At 42.4% G+C, this 23,786-nt stretch overlaps 1 protein-coding gene across 1 annotated transcript; it reads right to left on the reverse strand.

Annotated features, from left to right (window-relative positions):
- Positions 1-6,739: 6,739 nt before the first annotated feature.
- On the reverse strand, positions 6,740-23,099 carry LOC149341418 (gonadotropin-releasing hormone receptor-like). Its single transcript, XM_089543510.1, has 2 exons — positions 22,114-23,099; positions 6,740-7,307 (listed from the first exon to the last, which is right to left on the reverse strand). The coding sequence occupies exons 1-2, from the start codon at positions 22,894-22,896 to the stop codon at positions 6,912-6,914; spliced, it is 1,179 nt and encodes a 392-aa protein (XP_089399636.1). The 5' UTR covers positions 22,897-23,099; the 3' UTR covers positions 6,740-6,911.
- Between the last annotated feature and the right edge of the window lie 687 nt (positions 23,100-23,786).

Here is a 23,786-nt window from a genome sequence, read left to right on the forward strand (position 1 = left end):
GCCAGACAATTTTCTGTTTATTTCCGCTAGTTCTGCTTGGAAATTTTCCAAGACATTCGCTGAATCGGTCTGTCCAGCTGCTTGCTTGCAAGCTGGGCATTTCAGCGCTTTCCTAGTGGTTTCTTTCATCATCCTAAACGATCCTAAGATTTGATTCAGTTTTCTACCGCATAAAAATGTAAAGCAGGTTGGAATATATAGCTGTTTTGCGGTACACTGCTTTGAGAGAAGAGCAATGATTTCTTGAGCCTCTGCTTCACCGGGTGAAGTCTGTGAGAAAGATAATTTCATCGGTGCCATTAAATGAATAGTGGTCATATACCTGCGGGAAGGGACACTCCCCTCTCTGGAATGGACTTTACCGACGAAGACAAAGATAGAAGATGATGAATATTCGCGGACTAGTAAACAAAAGAACAGTCGCTCCTAACATAAAGGATCAAGTTCGTTATAAGCAGAAAACCGAAATATATCGTCCCTGAGGCTGGTACTGCTAAAAGGAGCAACAGATGATAACTATGCGAGTATGTGACCGACATAAAAGGGGATATTCAGAATAATCAGTTTCCATTAGGCTGCGTCTGGGTCTCTAGCTATAAAAACATTATCTGCTTATACTTAACCAAGCGGCACGGTGCTTTATCTTCCTCAGGCTGAGTAATGTGCTGTCGAAGAGGTATTTATTTCAGTTTGCTTTCCAGATCAAGAGGTAGAATCGGAGGATGCGTTAGAGTGAAAGAGAGAGAGAGATAGAAAAAGCCTCTACCTTACACTAGGCGGAGCCCTGCAGAGCACTGCAGGGCACGCGAATTCCCGTGAGTTACGGGAAGAAAAGCAGACCACTGCTGGGCAATTAACACGAATCGATTCGAAAAGAAGAATAAAAATATCTGTTATTTCACCAAACGAATTTAATCATTAGTGTTAACAGTAAAGTTAGCGCAGAAACTATAATTCAGGCTCGCATTCACATTATATCTGTCTCATCTTCTCGATAAAGCAAGAGCTTTTCTGTGACATAGTGGTGTAACGTATAAAATGATACGCTCCAGGAAGACAAAAAAAATTCGCTGTGGCTTAGCTTGGTTAAGCCCGGTAATTGCGAAAGCAATATCCGTACCTACGCCATGGTTCAGCTGGTAGTGTAGCTGGTGGTGGTGCTTGTGGTTAGACTTGTGGCGATGCATCTGTTATACAATCCAATGCAATCAAATCCAATACAATGTAATCTAATGTAATCTAATCTAATCTAATCCAGTCCAGTACAATCCAGTCCAGTCAGGCCGCCGTTGATGTGCACCGCTGTCGCACACGGACGGCGCGAGATCGCGAAGCAATGTTAAGCCGCTGGTGATTGGCACAGCTACTGCTTTCTAGCGACGTAAGTCGAGCCCAACGTTTATAGATGAAAAGTATTTATAAACGTTGAGTCGAGCCTAATCTCTTGAGCGTAACGCCACAATCGCGCTCCTAGCGGAGAGCGCAGGAGTTAGCCGCCGGTGGTGGCACCGCCGCGGCTTGCGACGGCGCGAGTCGGTCGGCCTTCTCTTCGGCGTGACGTCACAAAGCACCTGTTGCGCTCCTAGCGGAGAGCGCAGGAGTTAGCCGCCGGTGGTGGCACCGCCGCGGCTTGCGACGGCGCGGTCGCCCTTCTCTTCGGCATGATGTCACACATGACGTCACACAGAGGTCAGCTAAAGGTCAATGGTGGCACCGCCGCGCCACGGCAAAGGCTGAAAGTGCAAGTAGTAAAGCTTTCGCTTTAAAAATACTCGAGTATCGGACACAGCATGAACGAGACGACGAAAAGTTTTAAGATGACGTGAGAACACGAACCGCGAGGAGCCACCTATTAAAAACCGCAGCATGCGTGGCTGCTGCGGTGATTGAGCGGTCTAGGGCATCAAAAAACGAAGCCGTTCTGTTTAATCTATCTCGCTTGTTCCAATCCCACTCAGGGTCGCAGTATGGAAAGTTTTTTTTAGCGAGACCTGCTACACTTACGTATTTGACGCTCAACTGAGGGGAGAGGGGAGGGGGGGGATAAGCTCTTGGCTTCAGGCTACACCTGACCGTAACGCCACAAACAGTGCGTGGTGTTGGTACTTGCGTTGATTTCTGATAAAAATGTGAATAGAAGACTTCGCCTAATTGTGGATGTATATAATTACAAGCTGTTCTACGGCTGTTCTCATCGAAATTTGCTCAGTATCAAAAACGCGACTTACGCGCAAGTTATGTGCGCTTTTTCACGTCCTTTTCAATGAAATAAGGAGAAAGTTGAGAGAGAGGCTCAGTTCGAGCCGTTGGGAAGGCAAGGCAATATCCTTTCATTGCTCCTTCAGTCACAACGACAACAAAAGCCCCTCTGCTGTTGAGCCGAGGGCTTCGCAGGTGAGGTCTGCAGGGTGGTTTTACTGGGACATTTGGGCGTCTCATAGCCGTTTTGGTGTATCAAAGCTGTGGTAGCTCGATGCCGGAGTAGAGTCACAAGGTAAGTTTTCAGAAAACCATGTTCGTTTTCCTCACGCTGCCGGGCTTGAGAGAAATGTGGCTGCCGTTACCCACTGTTGTCATAAATGCATACACTTTAATTTGGATAGACTTTCCATGTAGCTGCGGTCCTCGAAAGTGTCTTACCTTTTTGTCTATCACCCGCTTACAACCGCAAGGCTGAGCTTCAACGAGTTAAGAAAATTCTTAGTGTACGTTGACGTCATTTGTGAAGTTAGCTGTGACAACAACCCAGAGGTTGAATTCATGGTGTATGGTTTGGTTTGGTTTATGGGGTTTAACGTCCCAAAGCGACTTAGGCTATGAGAGACGCCGTAGTGAAGGGCTCCGGAAATTTCGACCCCCTGGGGTTCTTTAACGTGCACTGAAATCGCACAGTACACGGGCCTCTAGAATTTCTCCTCCAAAGAAATTCTAGCCGCCGCGGCCGGGATCGAACCCGCGTCTTTTGGGTCAGCAGCCGAGCGCCATAACCGCTGAGCCACCGCGGCGGCTCATGGTGTATAATCAATCCTACAAATGCGGGTACAGATTGAACATTAGATAAGATTTCAGTGTTTAAATGGCATTCCTTGAAGCTTCAAAATCTTGTGGCGGTTCGAGGAGGGTCACGGTACTCTGAAACTGTTTCAAGTGAATCCAGGCAGAAGAGCGGGGAAGTGGCACCCGAGAAGAGGCGCTGCAATTATCGGCTTTGCAGTTTTGTTGGAGCCTTTGTGGGTCCGAGAGAGGCGGCAGTCGATGGGACTGGGGTCTCGAAATGCATCGACTGCGGCCGAAACCGGCGCCCCTTGGGCATTCGTATATTGCGCTGCTCTGTGAAGTGCGTCGCGTCGTTGCTTTCAGCTCTTTTCTTCGGAGGCAACATGAGGGGAAGAGAGCAAAGCTTGGGCTTGCTTTCTTGGCGTACCGCAGGTCAACCGTGAGACGATCGTACCGGGGTGTTCTGACATCCAAAACATCTCGACTGCAAACACAGTCAGCTGTTGCTGATTACTGCGCTCATTTGTTAAGCTTCGCTGTAAGTTTTTTTTTTCTCCGCTGGCTACAGTTGTGACGAAGAACCTCATAAGCTTTCATGTATGTTTGGTTTCATGGTCTCCCTCAGAGTTTCTACATTTTCAGGATAATACTCGCCTGAATATGTGGAGAATAGGAGTTAAAAGCAGTTCATGCTTTAAAAATTTAGTGTTTTTACAATTCATTCGGGATCACAATTAAGCAGTATTAATTCTAATTTCGCCAGCATCGCTTAGCGGCTAACGTTTTCCGCTCCTGAGAAAAAACCTGAGAAAGACACGTGACACGCGCGTCACCGAGTGTAGTTAGCGGGTCTTACCGTGGGCAGTACAAAGGAGCGCGGATTTCGAAAGACGTGTGGGTTGCCGAAATTTGCAGTGCCACATCACTGTGTGTATTCATATGTTCAAAAATCTCGAAATTGACTTGGCTGTTTTAACGGCCGGACTAGAATTGCGTAATTGCATCCGGAAGCGAAACTTCAAAAGTTTACTGTTAGGAATTAGTTAACCAGCTCGCTCGCAAACATGGTTCACGTTTCTTCTGGAGCCCGCCGCCACAGGTATTGCCGGAAAGCCGTCTGTATACCTACCTGAAAAAGCTTCTTAAAAAATATACTGACGGGGCTTCCTGGAACACCCACGGACAAACGCACGAGAACACATTATATTTATTACACTTTATATGTAAAGTTATATGTATTATATTTTAACATATTAGTTTTAAAGCGCTTAAATCGGCGTACCATTGTCAGCGGTGTAGTGTATCATAAGACAGCTGACCTGCTAATTAGCAGGATGATGAACTAATATTGAATAGTTAGCCTTTTAATTATTACTGTTGGATCCTTAATTAAGAAGAGCAAGTAATATCCATACCAGTTTTTAGAATTTTGAAAACGTGTTTACCGTCGGCGCTGTAATCCAACAAATTTTGGCTACATCACGCAAAAATAAATCCGCTTTCAAGACGCTTCCAGGAAAAAATTTTTCCAGTGCACGAAACTCGTCAAAATAGGCAAAGTTTGTTGGACCACTGCGCCGTGGGCTACACACATCTGAATATTAAGGAGCCTAACAGTATCAGTAAAAAAACTTAACCATTAATTATTAGTTAACCAGCCTGCTAGTTAGTCCGTCTTAGCTGTATTCTGATGTACCACACCGCTGGCAATGCTAATCCGAAGGAAGTGCTCTTCTAACTAAAAAAGCATATTTTCAAAAATTGTGTAAACTATTAGGTGAAACACTCTGTACATGCATCGGCAAGTGTGTGAAGTGCAGCGTGATCTGTCGCTGCCGTCGATCCAGTCCGAGACAAATGATGTAATCATCGCGAGTTTTTGTGGTGGGAGGGCATAAGATGCGAACTTCACTAAGCCGGCAATGATGTTAGTCTTGCTATTTTCTGAAATGCTTTCTTTTGCGCCAGGCATTACGTACTCACACATTTAGAATTCCGTTACAAACATGAACTGTGCAGGCTCATCGAGGAATAAGCTGTGTGGGAAACGAAGATTTAATTATCTCTTGCAACGTAAGCGGGCCCGTCGAAGAGCTAAATCCAACAATTTGTAGACACCTTGTTTAAATGATAGTTTGAAGGGAGCCATTTCTAGATCTTACCTTCGCTGATCTCGTCACGTCATCTTCGAGCTGACTCTGTGATGTAACTTTTTCAGAAGTAGGGGAGCAGGTGTATGAATATGCTTGCTTCACAGCGGTGACGTATTCTGAGTTACACATGGAAAACATTTCTTCAAAATATTGGGAGAAGTACGTGGAAACGAGACAGATTAGCAGTAAACGCAACCTTTATTTGAGTGACACCCATGTGTGATGAAACGTGAAGCACCCTTTATTTACGTAATTTCACACCCAAGTGGGAAATGGGATTCTTACTTGCGTTTCTGTTTTAGCGTTGTTTTACATTAGAGGAAGCACATCAGGCAGAATTCGGGCGCGCAAAAGTGATTGGTGAATTCTGGGCTTTTTTTGACGCCTTTTTCTCAACCGTTATTCTCTCACACCTGTATGCGTTTCACTTTTCAGCACACCGCGCATAATCATAATCGATGTGATGGTCTACACGAACTGATAACGATGAATGTAAAGGGGCACAAAACGTGACAAAACTTGAGAATATTGAAGCGTTTTTGATGATGGTCGTATTGGGATCATTATAATATTATGAATTTATAAGATATCAAAAATAAGTTTTGTTCCCGGCTCTGAGCTATGTTACGAGAAGACAGAAATGATGTTGTTTTTAAACCGTCGGTTTATGGCAGATGATTTGTAATATCTGTACAATGATGTAACGTAATAGACTATGACATGGCTGTCTTCCATGAGGACACAGAGATGCTCACAAGACTGTTCAAGTCACTCAGTTGTACGGTACTGCGTCAGTCTAAATGCACACGAATGCCTGCAGCAGCACGCCATATAATTGTCTTTTTTTGTTTATTTTTTTCTTCACAACGCACCGGACGTAACGTAATGAGCAGAGAGGTTTAAACACATTTCCCAGATGGCACGGAAGTGGAATTTACGGGTAGCTTTGTAGACCTTGTCCATGAAAAATCTGAACTCCATTAGCAGAGTCCTGAAACCCGGCGGGAAAATCCATTATTTGCGTCAGCCTTTGACACACATCATCGCCAAACAATCATCACTGGTGCACGCTTACGCCTCCTATAGAACACACGGATACAAAAACACTGGCAGATGTGAAGAAAAGCCCTTGCGAACAACTGCAAAGTTCTTCTTGGATTATGAACAGCAACCAGTCTCTACTATGAGTAAGTCACATCTGCGCAAGAAATAGAACTTAGTTTTGTACCCTATCCTGCCCTGTCAGCGCCTTTCAGCACTGTTTAAATGAAAATGAGTCAAGTAACATCATCAGTAGCCCTTGTCTAGGTCCTTCAGAGGCAAAATGGCCGTTTTCATAGGTCTGCTTATTTGTAATGTCCGGCAGTAAGGTATCGCCATTTTGTAAGCAGCTGGCACGTTTAGCAGACCACAAGCAACACCATACCCTGAGAGATAGAGAGAGCTCTTTAAAGAAAAACAGATTTTAGCCGGCGTGAATATTTGCTGACATGCTACTCTGCGTAGGGGAAGGAATAGGGGAGTAAAGATGGAAGAAGGGTGGTAGAAAAGAGTGCGGTCATTGAAGAGGGTTGCGATGCAGCAGTTCACTGCATGATGGCTGCACTGGCTCACAGGGAATGTACATCGTTTGAAAGAAGGTAGTGCTTCAAAGACCTCCATCAATACTGCAACAACAGCAAGGAAGAAACAACAGTTCATACAATACTAAACCTCAGTCGCTAACTTTTCACTTTTAAGTTAGACGCGCCCAACAGGAGATCACAGCTGAGTCCTCCCCGAACACGCACAAGTGTCATAGTCGACCATTGTCACAGTGCGCGAGTGTCGACTCGAGAAATGCACGGTCATTATAGCCGTTTCCTTTTGTTCAGCTCTGTTTTCCGAGTTGGCAAATCTGCGCCCGAAGCAACACAGTCTTTTCAGCAAGTAGTCTAAAACGCCCGGTGTGCCTCTCCTCTGCCTCTTCTCAAAGTAAAGGAAAATGTACGGGTTGATGGCGCTGTTGGAGGCCGAAATAACGCCGAACAGGGCCACCACGTTGGCGTCCAGGATGCCGGGGTTACCTAAGGCAAGGATGACCTCCTGGACCATGTAGGGCACGTTGGTAACCAGGAAGGCGCCGAATACAACCGCTGTCATTTTCAGTGTCTTCACCTGCGAAAAGAGGTGACACGAAAAAAAAACATTGAATTTGTACAAGATTTGCTAAAATGTCCTACTGTTCTCGAGTTTAGGTGAAAGAAACTCTTTCAATTCGGGGAAATTTACTGTCAGGTTTTACAGAGAAAAAATGAGGAAATCAGGAAGATCTGCAGGATTAAGAGAACGCCATCTCTTTGTCAGAACATTTCTGTGGTGTTGCTACGTGGCTGCTCCACTTTTTTAGTGTATTAGAGGGCCTGCTTCACTGTATTCTCCTTAATCATTCATATCTCTAGGACACTTAATCCCTTCGCTGAGTATGAGGCATACATACGACAGAGGATTAAAGCTTAACTCGTAGAGTTTATTGTTCACTGAACTTTAGCTTGCTTCAGTCATATTGATCCAAAGTAGCCCCAACTCTTTTTCAAAGAGATAGGAAAATCAGAGCCATAGTTCTGATTTTTGATCATGCAACCCCAATACCCATGTTGATTGGTTTATGGTTTATGGGGTTTAACGTCGCAGAGCGACTCAGGCTATGAGAGACGCCGTAGTGAAGGGCTCCGGAAATTTATACCGCCCGGGGTTCTTTAACGTGCGCTGACATCGCACAGCAAACGGGCCTCTAGAGTTTAGCCTCATCGAAATTCGACCGCCGCGGCCGGGATTCAGCCCGCGTCTTTCGGGTCGGCAGCCGAGAACCATAACCACTGAGCCACTGCGGCGGCCCAATACCCATGTCATAACTGGTAAAACAGCAAGATAGACATAAGAGCAGCTCAACGTGAAGTACAGTGCTCGAGAGATAAGTTACATTTGTCCGGCTTGAACATCGTCTCACGTCTTTTAGTGAAGTTTTACAAAGTGCATGTTAAAGTAGTTCGGCAGTCAGTGAAACAAAGTTTCACATGTAGTTGACTAAAACATGCACATCCGTTTACCGTGCAAACGTCTGTCTGCAGCGAGCGTGAGCATGTGTTTCTACTAGACTTTGTCGAGGTCTATAAGACGGGAGTTACTGCGCTTTGCGCACCGCAGGTTCCGTGATTTGTGCACACACACAAAAAAAGAGAAAATTCACTGCTTGTTCGGAATGCAGACGTTGCGCTCTAATAGCCAATTTACAACACGGTTTTGATATGACCGGCGTGCCGCTGAAGGCCTGGCGTACATAAAAGGGCAAAAATAAAAAAAAAGATGCGGGATTTTAATCATAGAACTGCTCTTCTGTAACGTTCGTTCGCGAATAGCAAGAAGATATCCCCAAATCTTCGAGATAAAATGTGTTGTCCCGGCAACAAAACCCTTCTCGTTCCTGATAAAAACTTCACATTTTTAACACCCTGTAGGTGACGATTACGCAGCGTAGCCTGTGAAATAACAAATATTTGCATGTAGCAGCTTATGTTTTGTAAGAAAACGATTATGAAAGATCAACTGAGCAATATGATTTGCGCTTACGTTTGTGAAGCGGGACAAAGATAGAAGCGGTGGGGTGTAGAATAAGAAATGTTCCAGAATTGTAAGCTGCAGTGAACATGCGTAATACCTGAAATTGAAAAGGCTACACTTTTTCTCAGGAGCTTGTGGAGATGAGTAAAACCTGCATGCGTAATTGTATTCCAGGAGCCAAAGAAAATGAGATCCAGAGCGTTATGTAAATGTTAAAAGAAAATAAATTTTTGAATATAGCAAACGAATGGGTAAAGGGACTTGTAAAGTAGGTACTAGACAAAACGATTGTTTAATAAAAAGCGAGCGTGTTTACGTAATCATTAAAAAATGCCGCCTGACTTCTTCGCCGCATTGAAAATATTGGTGACGTGTCTTTCCTCCAGGTATATTTTTCTTGAACCTTTCCCTCGCGCGTAATTCTGAGAATTCCAATGAAGAGTTAGTTCTCTTAAACAGACGTCTGTAGTATTAACATACGCTGTAATGACGCTACTGACAGAAAATCGGCCTGAATGCATCAAAACCCAATTTAAACGTAAATTCACTGAGACACAAACTTGCTGTTTTTTGTCGGCGGAAGTTAAACTCTTACAGCGTACGGTCATTAGGCTACCAATAAACATAACTCGTATCCTGTATAAACGTGTAGAATCAATACTTAAGCTCAGAGGTAGTCGGTGGCTTCGCTGACTGCCTCTACGTGATCGTCCCATTAGACCAACGCCAGTAAGGCCCGACAAGGCATGTAACTGATCGATTTCTGTTCGCTTTCCTTTCAGAAATGCGATTTTTACACCACCTAGAAATAAAGCACTGAAAATAAATGACAAAGTTTTCCTTCCTCAAGTCTGATAAGGAGAAATAGAAGGCCCGAACTTTCAGAAACAGCTGCTTTTGCGAGGTGGCTCAACAAAGTTTAGCGCATCAGGTTTAAGCTCAAGGCTTGAGAAATAATTGGGGCATGAAGAGCAATAAAATTTCTGGCCTAAGCTTTGATGCATACTGCAAACAGTGTGCCATAACTATTTGAAGCTTTCGCCCAGGTATGGTGCATGTTCTGATAGTAAAAGTTAGTTTGACTGTACTCGCAAGAGCAAGCTGGAACGTTGTTACCTCCCAGTAATTGAATATATTTTACAGAAAAAGCGCTGATGAGGCCCAGCAGATTCTGTTAATTTGTCGTGTAAGAGACGAATGCGCTTAACATAATCGATTGGCTTGCAGGTTTATTTTAAACGATTTTATCCACAAAGCCTTGCCTTTTCGGACACAAAACGCCTTATGGAGCCGTCAGAAGAAGTTCATTCATTCATTCATTCATTCATTCATTCATTCATTCATTCATTCATTCATTCATTCATTCATTCATTCATTCATTCATTCATTCATTCATTCATTCATTCATTCATTCATTCATTCATTCATTCATTCATTCATTCATCAACGAACCTGTATTTATAAGGATAGCCTGAGGCCTACGAGGGATTCGGGACAAGGGCTTGTAGTTCCTTTGGCAGCCGCCACGTGGCCGCGATAATTCGTGAAGTAATAAAGAAAAAATGAGTTAGTATCTAGCACAGAAGCGCTGTAGATCACTAGGCTTAGTGGCACTGGCTGAGCGATGTTCCGAATTCCTGGTGAGGTGGACAACACCTGCTGTTAGCCTGGCTGCCAGGCCCTAGACAGGAGTAGCATTGAAATAAATCAAAAGAGAAAACCATAAGACGGTGTAAAGTATGGCGACTCAGAAAGGAACGAAGCTGGAAAACTGTATAATAAACAGTCGTAGAGTAATTTAAGCCTAATACTTTGGCGGGAAGAGATAGGAAGCCGAACTTGGCATATGCGCAAGCCCACTGGAGTGTAATGAATCCTTTGGACATTTTACTATATTTGTAGTAGGCGAATTTTTTCGGAATGTGTCGTTCAGACGTAGCTGTCAAAATATACGCGAAAAAAATATGCAGTTAATTAAACAATTACTATGATTAGTCATGAAAAACAAATTATTGGAGTTACCGGCTTTTACGGCATTTTCGCTGCGATACACAAACGCAAAAATTCCCAAGATTCTCGGCGCATCAGCTCGTTTTCTTGTTGTATGAGAGAAGCCCAGAATGACCCTCTTTGCTTTCTCGTCATTCCTCTTAAGTAATAATTTCTCCATGCTTGATCTCATATTATGAAGCCCTTTTTGTTTCTTTTGCCACTTCCAACTTTCTTCCTGAGTAATACTTATCTCATGAGTGTTTTTCGCCAACTATGAATAACTTTTTTTCTTGTATTATCGTTTTCTGTATATGTGCTCAAGCGACGTTCTTTGCAGAAAAGTGTCGGTTCTTGTCCTCATATTCTTTTTCTTTTTAAAACCAATTATCGTTTTCTTCACCGCCCCTCAATAACGACTTTTTTAAGTAACTAAGACCTCTCCTTTTATGCCACGACTTAGCTAGAATGAATTCTATTTAGTTTAGGGAACACGTACTTCTCTTCCCTGTTATCAAGAATAAAGAACATGTGCACCTAAAAAAGCACAGGTGAGGACAGCTTGAAGCGGCGGAACGCTTTTTGTTTGATGAGTTGTCGCCAGGTTTCTGCATTGGCAAGTGCAGAGGAAATAGTCGTTCGGATGAGTTATACTACTCTCCTTCAACAAGTGTGTGACTGTCGCGCTCTGTGCTAATCTGTTTAGGATTTCCGCTAAAGCCCGTCCGAAAATTACGCTCCGATTGAAGTCATTGGAGCTATATCTTATATTTTAGAATAGAAATTTATTCCTTCAAACTATAATTTATTCCCCTCATCTTTTTTTTTCCTTTGCAAACCATGGTCATATATGCAGCTGGAGCTTATGCGAGTACTTTTTTTGCTTTTTTGCTAACTCTCATCAATTTCGCCTCACATGTCATTAGAGTTCTTTTCTGTCACCACACTTTAGTTCCTTTTTCAAAATTTTTCTCTGCTGCTCACGGATTCATATTTCACAAAGAGACTTCTTTTTCTTTGCTTATGTTATGTAATTATGTCAGCAGAGCCCTCGGGCCTATAGCTCAGTGCTGTCGCCAGCGACCACTCCACATTACTGCTCCTTATTCTTGCTCAAATCTTCAGCAAATCTTGCCTAGGTACCCACCTCCTCCAGCTCCTTATTTCTTCGTTTGCCATTCAAGCTCCTCAGTTTCCCGTTTTAATTGGAATTTGCACTTTCTTTTAAATTTACCATAATCACACCGATAGAATATTATTCAACGCGAAACTTGTTTGAAACCGCCAAATTTCTTGCGCTCGTATGAACTTCATTTAGCTCCCAGCACTTGCTTTCCTTTCATGTTTCTCTGACACGTTACGGTTCGTTTTCGGTTTCTTCGCAATGAACGAGGTTTTATACTTTAGTTAAGAGTTCAGGGGCCCACTGCACGGTCGTAGATTAATTTACTCTCGGAGCAAAGTTAAGTAAAGTGGCAAAAGTTTCTCTAGCCCCGTGGAATTTTCAAATAGATGTTCCCGGCTTGCCGCTTTTGGGGTGTAGAGCACGGTGGCGCTCAGCGAAGCGAGAGTTGTGTGCTTCATGGCGGATTCGCCTTCGTTCGCTCGCTTCGCATACCGCTAGCAAAGAACGAATGACGCGTAAGGCTTTCTCGTACGCAATTTCGTACGTAGAAAGGTTTCATGACGAAGTGGCTTCGCTTTGAAGACTGCATTCATATTTTTAATCCGTACTACGACTAACTGGACGTCGTGTAGGGTCACCACGGAAACGCGATTTTAGAAGAAGCGAGACATTATAATAAATTCTCTATGCGCAGCAAGTACGAGACTGTCCCCCAGACTGATTTTTTTCTCATGCCGAATATCAGACCAGACATTACGTCTTTGGAAGCGACGTTCCTTACCCGATGTTTTAATAGACGTATGCTATCAAAACCAAATTATATGTGTGTTTTCTGAGTGCATCGTTCTGCCGTACCAAGCATCACTGCGTGATGTAATCAAATCGTATGGTGTGTGAAGCTGAATATACCGAGCCTGTACGTATGCCTTTAGAGGCGTCGCAGTGAAAACCTCTGCCTTAATTTTCACCTTTGTCGGCTCTGAATGAAGCTTCCTGACATTGCATATACGATGCGCCAATACAACTTTATTAAGTATTGCAACGGTTACTTTTCGCTCCTCTTGTTTTTGGTATTGTTGTTACCGATATTTTTTAGCCAGCGCAAAGAAACAGAACAGTGAGATTCTTAATAGCTTTGATATACAAATAAAATCGAGAGTGCGGCCACATCTTTGCTTATAACAGATATTGTCGTTTGAATTCTCCCACCCCAGATAAGATCAAGATACACATGCAGTCATTGCTCTGTTTCTGGTCTAAAGCATGCATGCCTTTCCTTTTTTTTTCTGCAAGTGTTTATTTTATGTCTGCTGTCATTCAGGAGCCACCACTTGTTCATTTCTGGTGTGCGAATCTACTCTCAAAGCATATGTATATAATCTCTCCTCGTGTGTGCTTGTGCCGTTCAGCGTTTAATGTCCTCTGCTATGGTGGTGCATAATGCTCACCTATACTATGCTCTTTCAGATGTTCTGAAAAAAAAAATTATTGCGCTCATTGCAGAGCTCTTTATCAATCCATCTTCCATTAATTATTTTCAATATTCAGTTCAATTAAACGTTTGCTCAGTGTTGGAAAGAATATTTTTGTACCGTTTCATTGTTCTTCTTAGCCACCACCTTGAAGAATTTAAATTCAACATTATTTCAAGTATGATGGCCGTATCTTGTTCACGGAACATTCATTGACATAGTGTTAAAAGTACAGGGTGAAAACGCACCATGCTGCCAAGTTTATGTGCTGAAGCTGTAAAACTGAAGCTGTAAGACACTGGGAACAGCTATTGGCGTACCTCTTGAAAACACGGACATTCAGGCCTGCCACCGTGTTCGCACAGCCAATAATGACACTGCGCCGAACATTGTCATCCAGTTCACCCGCAGGGACAAGCGCGACTCGTTCCTTGAGAAGGCAAGAAAGCAGAGACTAACAACAGAGGACGTGCAGATGGAACCTGTGGTTCCAATCTTTGTGAACGAACACCTTTGCCCGTCAATGAAACGGTTGTTCGGTGCGACCAAATCTAAGACAAAAGAACTCAAATATAAGTATACATGGATTAAGAACGGGAAAATCTTCGTCCGGAAGCTAGATGGTGCACCAGTAATCCCTATCAACCATGTTGATGACTTGTCCAAAATTGTCTGAGTACACATGCGCTTAAACTTGCTTGCTTTTTTTCCACACCATGGGACTTCATCCTTCTGAGATTAAATCCGTGGTAGAAAAGAAAACTTCTGCCATATCACTTTTTCATCAAAACGTCCGTTCAGCCGCAAATAAAGAAGACGAACTAGCACTTTTGGTGGAGAGCTTTGGTATATCGCTCACAGCAATCATGCTGACCGAAACCTGGTACACCGAAGAATCACGCGTGTTTAGCTTGCCTGGCTATCACTGCTTTTCGCGCTATCGTAAGAGCAAACGTGGCGGTGGCATCAGCCTTTTGATAAGAAATGATCTTGTTGTTGAAATTTTGGAAGATTTCTGCCAGATGAATTCTGATTATGAGGCGCTGACCCTGAGCAACCAAAAAAGCATTTTTGTGGTCATGTACCGACCACCTTCTGGTGATTTTACTAAGTTTCTGGCTTTCTTTAGCAGAATTCTAGAACACACTTTAGTTAACAGTCTGGACCTTTATCTGGGAGGAGACCTGAATGTTAACATGCTTACACCTACGCACTGCCAGAAAGAATTTCAGCTTTTAATACAGTCATATGGTTTCACAAATGTTATAACTGAACCCACGCGTGTCACTCAGGATAGCAGTTCTTTGCTGGATGTGTTCATCACAAACATTAATACTGAGACAATAACCGCGGATACAGTATACACTGGTATCAGCGACCATTCAGGAATATTTATGCTAGCTGACAAGGCTCGTCAAATAAAAAGAAAAAAATGTAAAGAAAACAATCTTGTTCAGATCATCACTCCCACCAATCTTGAATCTTTCCGTTTTGCGATTAGTCAAGAAAACTGGAACACCGTTTACAAAGCAACAAGTAGCGATGTTGCATACTCTAATTTCATAGCTGTGTTCAGATTCATATATGATGCCCACTTTCCTTTGTGTCGTGTAAAAAAACCATCGAAAGCGCGCAAGCCGTGGCTAACGCATGAATTATTGAGCATGATTAAACGCAAGAATGCATTATATGCTCGATTCATAAAGAACAAAAGTGGCGATGATTTTTCTGTTTTTAAGGCATATAGAAATAGCCTAAACTCAAAGTTAAAGGCAGCGAAGAATTTTTATTTTCTTAACATTTTCTGGAACGAGACTACTCTGCGGTCAGATGTAGTCTGGCGAAAACTGAAACCCCTGCTCTCAGGTGATGGCTCAGAGGCTTTTCCTGATAATTTCCAGCACCATGGAGTGTGCATTTCTGGCAAGGAACTAGCCGACGCTTTCAATACTCTTTTCATTCAACAATCTAATCAGATTAAGGTTTGTAGTAATAATAGTATGGACAACTTTGACCGGTATCTGCCGGAAATGTACAGCAGTCAGTCACTATTTCTTGCACCCACAAACTGCTCAGAAGTTTATTCTTCCATGAATGCTATAAAAAACAGTAAAGCTCAAGACTCAAATGGCATGCAGGTGATCCCGATAAAGTACGTTCTTGACCTAATCTGTCCAGTTATCACTCATATTTATAACCTAATTTTATCTACTGGCATATTTCCTGAAGAAATGCAGGTCGCTCGTGTAATACCCATATTTAAACATGGGGATAAAGGTACACTAAGCAATTACCGTCCAATTTCCATATTACCTATTTTCTCAAAGGGAATCGAAAAAATATTACACTTAAGAATTTCTTCATTTTTTTCGCAACACAGTTTGTATTCTGACTTTCAGCATGGTTTCAGACGGCACCGATCAACAGAGACGGCCCTTGTAGCACAAAAAGAGATCATTTTAGAAGCTTTTAGCAAAAGAGAGATTATGGCAGGCATCTATATCGACTTTACGAAAGCGTTTGATCTTGTAAATCATTTCATCCTTCTTTCCAAGCTACATAGATACGGAGTCCGCGGCATTGCTCACACACTGCTTAAGTCATACCTTGGAAATAGAACTCAGTACGTTGACATAAATGGCAGTAAATCTTCCGTGCTGGCTGTATCAACTGGAGTCCCGCAAGGAAGCATACTTGGGCCACTGTTATTCATTATCTATGTCAATGACATTGTTCGATGCACAGACAGCGCTCAGTTTGTCTCGTACGCAGATGATACGACGCTTTTTGTTAAGGGCAAGACAGAAGCAGACATTGAATTGCTGTCGAATAAAGCGCTTGGCGATTTACACCAATGGGTTAACGCAAACTGTTTAAGGATAAACCCGTCTAAAACACAAGCAATTTTATATTCACCAAAAGGAAAACATCAGCTGACTTCATTGAATCTACGTCTAGGTACAGATCGCATCCAAATAGTCGATACAGTGAAAATACTTGGTGTTCATTTCTCAAAGCATTTAACTTGGAACAAACACGTTGAGTACCTTCAATCGAAAATATCCAGTGCTGTTGGTGTTATTGCGAGACTGAGAGAAATTTTGCCTACCAAGGTTAAAATTATTCTCTATAATTCCCTAGTATTATCTCTTCTTCAGTACTGTATTATTGTCTGGGGCACGACTGGTATGACTGACTTAAAAAAACTGCACTTACTTCAAAAAAAAGCAGTTCGGTATATCGCTAATGTGTCTTTTTTGCACCACTCGGCCCCCCTTTTTGAGAAATATAATGTTCTCCCAGTGTTTTGCCTATATAACTATAGGTGACTGCTAATATATAAATCTTTTGTGAAAGAAAAAAGTAATTTTTTAATATCTTTAGCCCAACTACAAGAAAACGCCAGACCTCGCCTTACGAGGCACAAGGAAAAATGGCTTGTACCTACACCTCGCACCTCATACCATACGCAATCTTTGAAATATATTACTCCCACATTACTCAATAGTTTAGAGTCGTCGAATTTCGATCCAGCATACGAACCTAAACATACCATTAGTCTGTTCTGTCGGCAGAAATTATTATAGTTGTCTTAGATCTTGTAATGTGAGACGTTTTCTGCGCTGTAATTATTGTACCCATGTCCCTTGTAGAAATTTACTGTCGCTTCAATTCGTTACATACTGTGTCCAGAATGTCCAACACATTGTACTTCATCTATTTTTTTCTTTGTTTTCTTTTTTTTCTGTGTTTGAAGCGTTACAAACTGTTGTTTGCCTTGCAATGTTGAATTTGTATTTATTTGTTGCTCTTGAACTTTATTGCCTCTGTAATATGTATCTGTATTTATTTTTCCTTTGTTATGGTGATGTTGTTTCCGACACGCTGCAGTGCCACCATGTAGGGGGCCGGGGCCCCTGTCAAGCTGTTTTTACAGCTTTTAGTCCCGGCTCCTACCTTTTCGAAAGGAAAGGAAATAAAGAGAGAATGAAAAAAAAAAAGAATGAAACTTAAAACATTTTGGCTACTTCTGTGCAGCATTGTTTAAAAAACCAGAGGTGGATGAAATTCGGTTGGTTTACTGGAGTTTAACGTACCAAAGCGACTCTGGCTATGAGGGACGCCGTAGTAAAGGGCTCCGGAAATTTTGACCACCTGGGTGTAATTTGTTCCAAGCACTATGCTACGGCTGCTCTGACAAACCACGTGTTGTTTCCGAACGTCAAACTTCATATAATCCGATATTTTATGATGCATTTGCTACTTTTGGTACGTGCTGTGTAAATCCTTGTTTACAAAATAATGGTAATCCCGTGTTCTACAGCTCCTCACATAATTTTCGCTAAGCTGTGTTATGAAGGTGAACTGTTGAATATTGTTTTTATCTTTTGAGAAGCTTAAAAGTTGTGCGCCATGGGTTCTTAAGGAAGAAATATTTGAGCGGCACGCTGTATGTGGGGCGAAAGGTGAAATTGTGATGCTCTGTCAGGACTAACCTAAATGCTGTGTTTTTTTACTGCTTGCTGCAAGCTTTACGCGTGTTTTCACGCTCTCTATTATATTCTGAATCTACAAATGAAAAAAAAAAGAAACTATGAATGCCTAATGGCACGCAGCAAACATGAAGAAAGCTCTGGAGAGACGCAAGCAGCGTCAGCGTCAAGTGTTTTGGTGTTCTCGAAGGCGGCCCTCCCAGAACAGTAGAGAAAATGAGAGAATTTGAAGGACTTCAAATATATATGAAAAGCCTTGTGAACCGAAGAGTCACATTCTGACCGGCGGGCAAAAACAGCGTTTGGTACAATGCATTCCCTCAATGGAGAAACTTTGTTCGGTCTGGGCTTCAGTTACATTCACAACCTCCTATTCAAGAGCTATGAATGGAACCGAATCGCATGCCCATTCCATACGGCTGAACAAAGGAGCCAGAACTGCCACGCATGGATGGAGAAATCTGCGATTATGGCAGGAATTTGAAAAGCATCGTGCAGCCGAGCAACACGCAGAGCACGTTTATAGAAGTGCGTACAGTGTAGTGCATTGGGCCATGGAAAAAAAATGCCGGGTTAGGTCTCGGCACAATGTTTGTTATTTTGTTAGGTTCGAAAAGATTGTCTACGCACAAAATGACTGAAAGCGCGTAGTGACTCCGCATGCTTGCTTTCTTTTTTAGTTGTTCATTTTTCTTGTGGTCCTTGTATCTGTAAAATGTACTTCTGTATTTGTTCTGCTTGGATGTGCATTATGATCTGGAGCATAAAGTAAAAAAAAATTAAAAAATTACATGGAAGCAAGTTCATGCGCATTCATTGCAAGGATGAGTAGTGTGTTAATTTTGGAAGGGTGTCTCATTTTGTCCCATGGGGCAGGGTAGGGTGTAACATTTCGAAATTTTAATTTTATCTACATCTTACTAGGTCCCTGTTGAGCTCTCCTTTTCATATTTCACGGAGAGGATGTAAGAGCGCTTAAGACCGGAGAAAAAAAACACAAGTGTGTGTCTCGCCAGCGCAAGTCTGTGCATCGTTCTCTCAACATGAACCAATCAGACCGTATCATCTTCTGCTTTTCATATTTGGTAAGCATGATGTTAGGATGGTGGAAATTGTTCAGTAGTATTTATTTTTTTATAATTGTGAATAAAAATAATCAGGAATATTTGCAATTTTGTGCCGTGTTTTGCCCCACTCTCCCCTAATCAGGGTTTAATTGCATATGAATCACCAATCCTGTCCACGTTTACGCAATTTGTATCATCGAAATATTACAAGATTCACACATGAAACTAGCTGCAGATCTTAATCTCTTCATTAATTGCTGAAAGCCATTAGTTCAATCAAGTATAGAAAGCTATTGAATGACTTTGTGCATAATTTTAAAGTGCACATTGACTGCGCTTTTTCAAACATTCCCTTCTATCATTTGTCTTTTAGCGTCCACGACTTTCTACTCATGTTTCGCTGTTTAGTGCATAAGTACGCACTGTGCCTACTGTTTAATCGGCGAACACTGTTGCGATGTTTTTGTGTGTAAATTTTTTACTTCCATTCAGCGCTTGCTTCTGAAAAAAAAAAGGAATTTTACATTGTGTAAATGCGAAACACACTGGTTGCGCTGGTTTTCTTTTATAGAAATTTATGTTCTCATTCACACAACTTGACACTGGCATTAAAAATATGTTTCCCTTATAGTCTAACTGAGCAAAGCAAGGAATTAATTTTTGTAACCTTGGTTTTGTGAAGTTATGTTTGCTTTCCTGTTACCTATTTATTCTAGGATTTCGCTATGAACGTTTGACACAGAATGTTATGTACACTACGAAACGCAGTAAACTGTCACTTTCAGAAAAGAAATTGGCTGATTCGGTATGTGTGCACTGTAAAAAAGCAACAACTCGCCAAATCACGAAATGTATACTGTAGTCATATATACTTTAATGTGTTTCTGCAGCTTCTGTGTGTTCAAGATTTCTGTTCTTTGATTTATTTTCCTGACTTATTAAATTGTTAGCCTCTCAATGCCTCCTGGCTTTTACTTATCAGTTTTTGGCGAAGAAGACACAAGATTTATGCATGACAGCTTCTGCGCTCAAACAGTGTGTTGAGATCGCATTGAAACAGGTTTGGAACTGATCTAAAAACTGTACTGTCTGAGTACATTTTGGCAATGAAGTCCGTCAAGTACGGGCTCTTGTCATTATAGCTTCCTAGCATACCATTTAGGGTGCAAACTTTAGGGGCGTGATGTTTTGGTAAGTTTTGTGTTTTAATTTATTATTTTTGAAACATGTTTTTATGTATGGTATTTAGCTCATGTTGTCAATGTAGTATTGTTTCACAATTTGCATTCCGGTATTAAGTGGTTATTTAATGCCGCAATTGTTACTGCCATGCTTTTTACTATATTGCCGTAAAGAGATACTGTTATGCATGGTATGCTGGGATTCAGTCAAGCTGCTTCAGCAGCTTTCAGCCCCAAAAAAACCAACTGTCCTGGAATATAAACCACGTTGAACTGATTTTACTAATTGAAGAAAGCACCTATTTCAATACCCAGCTTCTTCTCATGTTACGTTTTCATTGCGACCGTGCTTGGCGTCCAATCACTGGTAGCATCGAGGTGAAATCCGGGTCTAATCTGCAAAGCTAAGCCATTACGTCGAAAACTCTTTTAGTCCGAATAAAATCTCGTACGGGGAAAGGTTTACGCACAGTTCCCTCTTTGCTTAAACTACAAGCAGTGAGCGAGCAAAGGTGAGTTCGTAGTGAAGCTGACGGGTTTCACATAGCCGACCGCCATCAAGTTCCACGCCGAGAAGGGCGCAAACTGGGGACCGATACGACGAAACTGCACTTGGCTAGCGGAAATTCTGCCATTCTTTAAAAATTTACTCTAAGAATAATTTACCCGGTTTGTACAACCCTTGCCTGATCTTAACAACAGCAGTATAAAACTATGACGCCCTAACGTTACGTGAACCAAATATTTAATGCGTGATCAGGGCTTCGGAATTTTAAGGGCCAACCAAAGAAAGAGGTTGAAATCACCGGAAACCGCTCATTAAGCGCTTGCGTGACACGCTAAAATCTATAGATTTTCGTCGGGCTGCTTAATTCTAATCAGCACTATTTTGGTGTCACCATCGAGAGCCGTGACAGACGGTGGTAATCTGCACTTCTTCCGCTGCAGTATTCCATGCACCAGACCCAGTAATTGCACAAAACTATACGCTCAATCAGCCTAATTACTAATTGCGTTAAGATAATTATGCCTGTACTTCAATTCGTACTGAATACTAAAACAGGGCATAAAATTTCAAGTGAACACGAGCTTGAAGCCCGAAGGAAGACTGATTACGGTCGTCAGCTATAACCCTACTCTGGGATCAAAGTAACTTCCTTTGACTCCCTAGATCAATCAATCAATCAATCAATCAATCAATCAATCAATCAATCAATCAATCAATCAATCAATCAATCAATCAATCAATCAATCAATCAATCAATCAATCAATCAATCAATCAATCAATCAATCAATCAATCAATCAATCAATCAATCAATCAATCAATCAATCAATCAATCAATCAATCAATCAATCAATCAATCAATCAATCAATCAATCAATCATTTTATTTCCTTACAAAAGGTGGAGTACGGGACTAAAAGCTCGAAAAGCTTGACGAGGTCCCGACCCCTTGTTAGTTGGCATGACAGCAGGATGACGGCCAGTCTTACACAAAAATGAAAAAATATCACAAAGCAACGGGTAATACAGAATGAAACAAGACGGCAATCAATCGGAGAAGCAACAAAAGGTAATACAGATAAATCAACACACATAAGCAACATTAGTGAACAAAATTAGGCGAATAGGAAGGCATGGTTTAGTCTTGCAAATGAAGAAGTTGACAAAAACGTTTAATGCGACAGTTTTGGTTTCTGGAGGGATCAAAATTTTGTCGGTCTAGTAAGTTTAACAGCGAAGGTAATGTATAAGATAGAGATTGTTCATCATAGGAGGTTCTCGGGGTGTGTACAAACCACCTTTCTTTATGTCGGGTCTGACGAATATTTGTGCTCAAGCTATGCGGCTCAGTGTCCACCAAATGATTCGTTTTGGGCATAATGCAGTAAATGGTGCTACACAGGTAACTGAAATTTTATAGAGATCTTTCGAAACGAGACAGTTCCACAGCCCATGTGATCCTAAGTGCTTTTTGGGCTTAAGCGAGATCTGACGCAAAGCCACGTGGAAATATTCAAAATTAGACCCACCTTGGCTCGCGGCAGGGATGAAATAGTCTGCTGCCCCATTTTTCCGCTTCTGGAACTGTGCTTCCTGATGGCCCAAAGGATTCCAGCGTAGAATGTCACCAGCAGCACTAGCGGTGCCAAAAACACCATAAAGAACACGAATCCCATGTAGATCTGCCGATGGTAGAGTGGCGTGCCCCGGTCGTAGAAGATGGAGGCACAGAAGCACTTGCCAGGCGCAACTTCAACGCTGTGGAACACGTACACGTTCGGCAGAGAAGGCATGCAAGAAGCGAGCCAAGTTAGGGCGGCCAACCTCCAAGGGTCCGGGCTTGGCGCCAGTGGAGTGGCGATGGCAATGTGTCTGTCCACCGCGATGGTCACAAGCATATAGGTAGACGACACCAAAGCGAACGTCTGTAGGAACTTGAAAAAGCGACAGAAAGCATCACCTGCGATCCACACCCTACCCATCACCTCCCACACCACTTGTGACGTCATCGTGATGCAGGCGACGAGCAGGTCCGCTATGGCTAAGTTGAGGAACAACACCCTGGCCTTGGACACGCGCTTGTGACGTCGGCTGAATAGAAGCCTCCAGCATACGACAGCATTGCCAATGACTGAGGTTATTATCATGATGATGATGATGGCGATGCGAACTTTCTTGTGGTAGCGAGGCCCCAGGATATTCCCCGGGCCCGCAGCAGAGATGTCGCTCATGTTTCCCGAGCCGATCACGGAACAACTGATGTTTCCGAAAGCACCCTCCATTCCATCTGGCTCTCCTGGCGGGGATGTCATACTGACACAGGTGCGAATGGTGGACCTCCAAGCTTCATGTTATACAGTGGTCTACTCAGCTGCTATAAGTGACAGAGTCCACGATGGGTTTACTGGCAATGCTTCAGCCAATTTGTTGTGCATGGCCTGGTGGATAAAATGCCAACGTGGAGAACTGCAGCGGGCCAAGTAACTCTTTCGTCAGCCTTGCAGCTTGGTGCCAAGGTAGCCCTGCAAGACGAAGTCGCTAAGGTTAATGGGCTTCAACTTTTACTCCGAAAACACGATTCTTTTACCAAGGTTTCACGGAAAAATTGTTCGCTGATGTAATTTAGCCTGCTTTTAATTAAGCGCCGTTTTTTTTCTAACAAACATGTATACATTTTTACCAAAAAGTTGTTTGAACACTAAATTTTGATTCTGTATTGAAAATATAATGAAGGGACGATGTAATAGCAGTACACTTTCACTTAGACATACACTCGTGATTAACTTCATCCGCAATGCGCTAGTTGTGACCGTACTGTGTATCGACATGCAAATGTGACGTTATACAAAGAACCCAACGTGGAGGACACTCCTGGGCACTTTACTGTTTTGGTACGCTGCTAAATGCACAGCTTCTTAGAGCCCTTCGGTTCGTACTGCTTCGAGAAGAGAGATCTGACCACATGCATCCAGCCGAGATTAATTAAATTTGCAACAAAAAATGGCAACGTTATCAGGGACACAAACCACATTGCGAAATCATCAGTATACTCGGCCCACGGTGTCAGCATTTATTTATTTATTTATTTACCCTCAGGGCCGTTAGGCATTACAGAGGGGAGTGGGAATACATGCAAGTACCAAAAACAGAACAGCAGCTAGAAAAATTGAATATAGTTACAGCGAACACTGGTATAAAATTA

Source organism: Amblyomma mixtum, chromosome 5, assembly GCF_055824585.1.
Source record: "Amblyomma mixtum isolate Tamu chromosome 5, ASM5582458v1, whole genome shotgun sequence".
Lineage (NCBI taxonomy): Eukaryota > Metazoa > Arthropoda > Arachnida > Ixodida > Ixodidae > Amblyomma > Amblyomma mixtum.